Here is a 6,753-nt window from a genome sequence, read left to right as displayed (position 1 = left end):
GCACTGTAAAATAAAACGGTATCAACTCTTAGCCTGAAAAAATAATTGATGTAAAATCTAATAGGATGAGATGGCTGCAAATATTTTATATTTAGACTTATCTTTAGAGTTTGCATATATGTTTATGTTGTCCATTGTCCTGGTGAGCAGAAAGCAGTAACAGACTGTATATAATAGACTCACTACACAGGAACTGCTTTTTGCCTCAGCCATGATCAGCTTTGAGTGACCTGTTTGCAAAACTTTGCCCAATATTTTGCTATTACTGTTCCTGCTGTTCATTACTCCAGTATGAAAGTTAGCACAAAGAGGCCACTTGGTTTTTTTCATTCCAAGATTTAACAATTAACCCACAAGGTTAATTCCAAATTAGCAATGACAAATGCTGCATGAATTTATTATTTCTCCTATCACTGCCTTCAGAAATACTGACATCTTTCTTTCTTGCCAGTTGTAACACCTTGTGATGGAAGATGGAAGACAAAGGAGCTCGTGTTGCCGACTACTTTGTTGTCGCAGGATTAACAGATATCTCCAAGCCACTGGAGGAAGAAATCCACTTCAATGATGCCTGCCATAAAATTGCTAAACCAAAAGAACCTATTACAGATGTAACAGTGCTTAATAAATCCATGGGGGAAGAAGTTCCTCAGGGATATAAATGCATAGATGTTACTCCCTCGGGCCTGTCTGCAGATCTGAACAACGGCAGCCTGGTAGGGCCACAGATATACCTGTGCTACCGCCGAGGAAGGGATAAGCCCCCACTGACTGACTTGGGGTGAGTGCTTTGCCTCTTCCAGGGGCTCATTTCCAGTTTGGTTTGACTTACGAGCAGCTGAGGCAGGTTTATTGGAATGCCAGACTACTTAAACATAAGGCAAAATTCTAAACGGGAAGATATTTGTTGACTTGAGCATACTGTAACCCAGAGTGGAAGGGAAAATGTCTGCTGAGTGGATTTGGATGGTAACTGTCATCCTTCCCATTTTGGAGTTTTGAAAGCTATTTATAATTTTCAATGTATATATTTGGATTGGGATAAGATGCTTAACCTATTTAATGCAGATTGAAGAGAGGAGAGTTGTGGATGTTCTTAGGATTAGGCAATGAATCTTTCATCGAATTGAAAATAACACTATTTTCCAGTAAACAAAATGCTTAAAAGTAATTATATATGAAGAAAAGTAGAAAACTAGTATAGTCTCAGGAAGCTTTTCTGTTAGAATGCAGTTTGATATAAAGTGACCCAAATGTCAGTAGAAATGTTTTGGTCAGAGATGAGACAAGAGTTGCTGTTAAATTTGCATTTGGTGATAACTCATTGTATAGTGTTAGCTATTCAAAGTGCTTTAAAAATGTGCCTGCTGACTTCTGCTCATCCCATTGAACTAGGGTTTTGTATGATGGCAAAGAAAGAGTGAAGCAAGGCTGTGAAATAATTCAGACTACTCCCTATGGTCATCCTGCTAACATCAGCGGCAGCGCCTCGTCGCAGAGGGTGTACATCACCTTCCGCAGGGCGTCCGAAAACATGGCCCAGAACACCCTGGCTGTCACAGATATCTGCATAATCATACCAGGCAAGGGAGAAACTCCTCCACATACCTTCTGCAAGGTGGACAAGAACCTCAATAACAGTATGGTAAGATGCAAAGTCTGGGCTTTGAGCACTTGGTCCTCAGTGATGCAATGGTGGTGGAGTGTTTGTGGCACTTCTTGGAGTGCCTGGTGAAAAATGTTGATAAGTGTTCTCCAGAGACAAATCAAGTACGGGAAGGGTTGAAGGGTTACATTTCTTTGCTCCTGCTTGGAACAAAGAATTTTTGGAAGCCTTGGAGCAAATAGTTTAGTGCTGACTTGGAAATGCTGACTTGAGCAGCTTTGGGTTAGTCCTTAGGAACCTGTTGTGTCACCACATGTATAACTGGAGGTTTTACAGATGTGGCAGTTTCTGACACTGATTTTGCTGTTGTGGTGGTAATTCTGTATCTAACTACCACCTTCTGTTTTGTTCTCAAACTCTCCCATCACCTACAATGCTGTTTTAGAAATGTTACTAGCCTCAGTAGTTTCACAAACTTTGAGGGAAGTTGCACGTGGGTGATGTTGGAAGCTGTTGACTGTTAGCATGTGTAAGTGCTTAATGTGGTTCCCAAGGCCTGACCTGCTAAAATACACAGGTGTCACAGCCCTTGGATTTGCAGAACCTAATATTTAGGTGTATCCTGGTCAAATTTGCAGTCTCACATGCTGTCTCCTGTAGGATCCATAAAAGTCAGCGTGCTGCTGAGGGTGCTGACTGCATGTGCAAGTAGTATCATGTAAAAAAGATGATGGGAATTGATCTGTGCTTGTTTTTAAATGCCTGCAGGCATTAAAAATGGATCTTTCTGTTCTACCAGTCCTTGTATTGACTGGGCTATGGGAGTTCTGTCTTGGGGAAATTGTTTTGTTTCCCCCTACTGTAAAAGCTCTGTGTGCCCTTAAAGGGTTCTGGTCTTTTCCATTACGTGGCATTCCATATTCTTTCTTGTGTCCAGATATTGAACTTGAAAAAATATAAAATTACAAAGTGTGAGGTTTTCCTGCACTCTGTTACGTCTTTTCGTTATACTTCGTCACTTAATCCAATCATCTCCTTTGTTTTACAGTGGGGCTCAGCAGTGTATTTATGTTATAAAAAGTCTGTGGCAAAAACCAACACCATATCATATAAAGCTGGTATGTAACTGCTATTTAGCTTCTTTGTTTCTTCAGTTTGGGATGTACAGACTTATTTATGATGTAAGGCATTTTTTATGGGAGAATTATTCAACAAAGACACTGTCTTGGTGTTACTCGAAAAGGAATCATTCCCTGAAGAAGTCTTTTAGAATAATGCCTTAGAATTATGGATCAGGGCTATTTTGTTTGAAAATTGCTTTTAATGGGAAACTCAGCTGTGTTTTGATAGGTTTGTACAAACCTGTGCCTCCCACCTCTGTTTTTCTTGCTGATAACTGTCTCTTAAGCCTGTGTACGCATATGCAGGAGAAAACACCACAGAAATTACGTGATGCATTTTTGTGATCACTTTCTTTAAGCATTTTGAAGAATCCTGCAGACTTGCACACTGCCCTGAGCATCGAAGGCACAGAGCTCTCTGAGTATTTTTGGATTGCGTATCGTCTTTGTTTTGTTGTTTTATTTATAAGACAGAAATAGATTTGCTTTGGCTCTGAAACGTGTTGGGGCTTCATTTGTTGTGGGTTTTTTTTTAAACCCTGATTTTGTTGGTGAGCAAGTCGTGAGCATGATTCAGGCTTAATTCACTTATATCCCTTTGAGATGCTGCTCTCTGTAAACAACAGCAGTTTAGGACTAGCTAAAAGAATTGAGAGGGGGGGAAAAACCCACTGCCCTTCTTGATTACAGGTTTTTATTGCTTATTAATATTTCACTTTAGATTAGAAAATGTGTGGTGATTTGTGTTGTCTAATGCAGAGAAGCCCTAAATCCTTTCACACAGTATCCATTCTCAATCTGGAGTCCCCTGGGCTGGCAGGCAGACAGGATGGATTGCTCCAGCCATCTGATGTAACTGAAGCTCTGTCTGCTAAGAGCCTCAGCCCTAGAACTTCATGTTTTACAGCTCAGTTGAAAATTAAGCCTAAAGACATTGGTCTGACAGCACAATAGCTGAATCCTCAGCTGAGGTGGATCAGCATAATTAATTGATTAGATTCTAGTGGTATTAAAAAAATCTAATATCTAACATATATGTATCTTTCAGGGAATGTTTGTTGCCCAGAATTAGTTGTGTCATAACTAAAAACATGCGTTTTATTTCTTCATTATTCATGTTACCATTTTTTTAAACTAAACTTTAAATCTTTGCTCATACTTGTGATGAATGTGAACTGTTATAATAAGAGCTGAGATGCAAACAGCCTGCAAACAGTTATGAATTAGTTATGAGTGGTTCCTAGCACAGAAAGGAGGATTGCAGTGCAATGCTGGAGTCAGGCAGTTTCTCCTTAGGCTGGAGAAGCATCTGCCCCTTGCACCTATTTGCTGTGCCTGATTACTTACAACTTCACTGGTGTATACATGAATTTTCTGGGCATTATTTTATGGAATGAGCTATTGCAAATACATTTCTGCTGTTCTTTCTGTAACTGCCTCTTTCCATGTTCCCTTTTAGGTTTAATATGCAGATATCCTGAAGAGGATTATGAATCATTCCCCTTACCAGAATCTGTGCCTCTCTTTTGCCTGCCTATGGGTGCAACAATTGAATGTTGGCCATCCAACAGCAAATACCCTCTCCCAGTTTTTTCTACATTTGTACTAACTGGAGCTTCTGCAGAAAAGGTATTTTGAAAGTGTAAAAAGAATTGTTAATAGCTTAATGTTAACCATTTGATTGTGTATGTGTTCAGGATGATGATAATGAAAAGAATTGTTAATAGCTTAATGTTAACCGTTTGATTGTGTATGTGTTCAGGATGATAATAATGAATTTTTTTCATAGCCAAACTTGAGTCTATTCATTTGGGTTTAGTTCAAAGACTGCTGTAAAGTGATTTGCATTAATTTCAGTGCTGGACTGTTGATCATAAACCTGTGCTCTTTTGCTTTCCAGTCATGTCAGCCTGTGAAACTAGAGAGCTGTAAAATTTGGTTGCATATACATGCAAGTACACTATTTTTATTGGAAGCATGGAAATGACTTTGCATGTACATACTTGCTCTAAAAAGTAAATTGGCTGTCAGGGAATACTGCTTGGAGTTGCATAGAAAGGATTCCTAAAATATCTCTAAAGGCAATTGTAGGAGCAGTTGACTACTTGTACTCTCTTTAATCATTATTTTTCTCTCACTTAAATACTTGTGTAAATTACTTTCTCATATGACACGAAGTATTTTAAATAAATAATACAGTCTGGGTTTTCACAGCCATCAGAATATTCTGGAATGGATTGCTTCAGAAGGTGCTGTGTTAATGCAACTTTTCCAACAGCAACACAGACTTGATTTTAACTCGTGTGTTTGGGGTTTGTTAGATCACTTTGAAGATCGAGGCAGATTTATTGACTTCCAATCTGTTTGCAGGTCTATGGTGCTGCTATTCAGTTTTATGAACTGTATCCTGAGGAGAACCTCACAGAGAAACAAAAGTCTCAGTTGGGATTAGCAGCTGCCCTTGAGGGGAAGTCAGACACGTGCAGAACAGTTCAGACCAATAAGTGCATCTGTTTGCTCTCTCATTGGCCTTTCTTTGATGCTTTCAAGAAGTTTCTCACCTTTCTGTATCGTTACTCCATTTCTGGGCCTCATGTCCTGCCCATTGAGAAGTAAGTCATTTCCAAAATTCCTAGCAGTAATTTCAGTTGATGAGACCTATTTGCTTAATTCTAAACTTCCTGTAATATCCTTTTCACTTGAGTCATCAAACATTAAATGGAATGGTTGCAGTTTTCTCCTTTGATTAAGTGTATCTTTACCTAATTCCTGAAGAAGCCTTCACTTTTGTTTGTGATTTAAGTGCCTGCAGAGGTGTCTCTGGAAGCCTTTTTAATTAGCTCTGTGCCCTTTAGCATAGCAATTAGGAGGAGCAGGATTATAAATCCTTTCTTAATCTTGCACACATCAAATTAGGAGAATTAAGTCTGCAGGTTTGCATTTTGTAAGATGCCTGTTTGTAGTGTAATGAGAGATAGTAAAGCAGATGAATATTTTGCACGGGCACTTCTCCTCTGTTGTGATGAATAAACTTAATTTCCTTCCCACATAAGGGATTTCACACTTCAAAGTGCAGAGGAAAGCCTTACACCCAAGGAGTGGTCAATATCTGCAACTGATATGTGATACCATTAACAGTTCTAGGCTATTGCAGCATTTTATTGCATCAGATTTCAAATACACTGTTTGCCTTTTCATTTTATTACACATTGGTCTGTTTTTTGCAAAACTTCAGTATTGACCTTTATGAGACTTTGTGGATTGAGCATTTTTTGTGATTGTAATGAAAATACTGTAGTTTTTTGTTAAGCTGAGTTTGGGGGTTTTGGGTTTTGAGCTCGTGAATGAGGAATAAATATAAGAAATGTTTCGTTTTCATTTTATGGATTTATTTACATATTCTGGTTTCTGATTTGTAAACTGACTGCTCAGTTTACTATGGGTAATTTAAATATAGCTACACTGTCTTGTGTGTTTTTCATACAGCATTTAGCCTAGTGTTTTTAGCTGGTTTAGTGATGGAGGTTGACTGTGCCACATGTGTGAACACTTTCAGTCAGCCCTGCAGGCCTTTCCCTTGGTGTGTGAAGGATAGTCCATGTTCTGGCCTCCATCTTCACACACTGGTAATAAAGAGAAAAACCCAAGTCAGTGCTGATTTGTGGGTGTATCTGAGTTTCTTCAGAATGTGGTTGGTTGTCTGTGTCATAATGCTGAGTTGCAGAGATCCCAGTGAGGTGTGTGCTGTACCAAGCAGTTTAGGATGGAATACCTGCTTCTTCCCAAGTGTTTACTGATTGCTTGTAGCTCTTTTATGTGAGAGTGTTTGTCATGTAGAACTGCACTTTTACAACTTGGGGAAGTTTAATAAATTCATAAAACTGAACTTACTCAAGCTATAAAAACATTTTTCTCTATTTTTAGTATATGGGAAAGCTTCAGTGCAGAAATCTTACGTAACACTTTGCTTTTAGAAGTGAAGAAAATGGATGAGTGTAGTGTCTCTCCTTGATACTCAGCTGTGAA

The 6,753-nt window shown here is 38.8% G+C and overlaps 1 protein-coding gene across 1 annotated transcript in view; it reads left to right on the top strand.

The window, feature by feature from the left end:
- Window positions 1-455: 455 nt before the first annotated feature.
- DENND4A (DENN/MADD domain containing 4A) overlaps window positions 456-6,753 on the top strand; it is a 33,904-nt gene continuing 27,606 nt past the window's right edge. Inside the window, exons 1-5 of the mRNA XM_009074609.1 lie at window positions 456-781; window positions 1,396-1,645; window positions 2,655-2,724; window positions 4,187-4,356; window positions 5,098-5,339. Of these exons, the coding sequence (XP_009072857.1) occupies window positions 474-781; window positions 1,396-1,645; window positions 2,655-2,724; window positions 4,187-4,356; window positions 5,098-5,339 (1,040 nt within the window). The 5' untranslated portion in view covers window positions 456-473. The remainder of the gene's footprint in view (window positions 782-1,395; window positions 1,646-2,654; window positions 2,725-4,186; window positions 4,357-5,097; window positions 5,340-6,753) is intronic.

Source organism: Acanthisitta chloris, unplaced genomic scaffold, assembly GCF_000695815.1.
Source record: "Acanthisitta chloris isolate BGI_N310 unplaced genomic scaffold, ASM69581v1 scaffold28955, whole genome shotgun sequence".
Taxonomy (NCBI): Eukaryota; Metazoa; Chordata; class Aves; order Passeriformes; family Acanthisittidae; genus Acanthisitta; species Acanthisitta chloris.
This window is presented reverse-complemented; position numbering and strand designations above follow the sequence as displayed.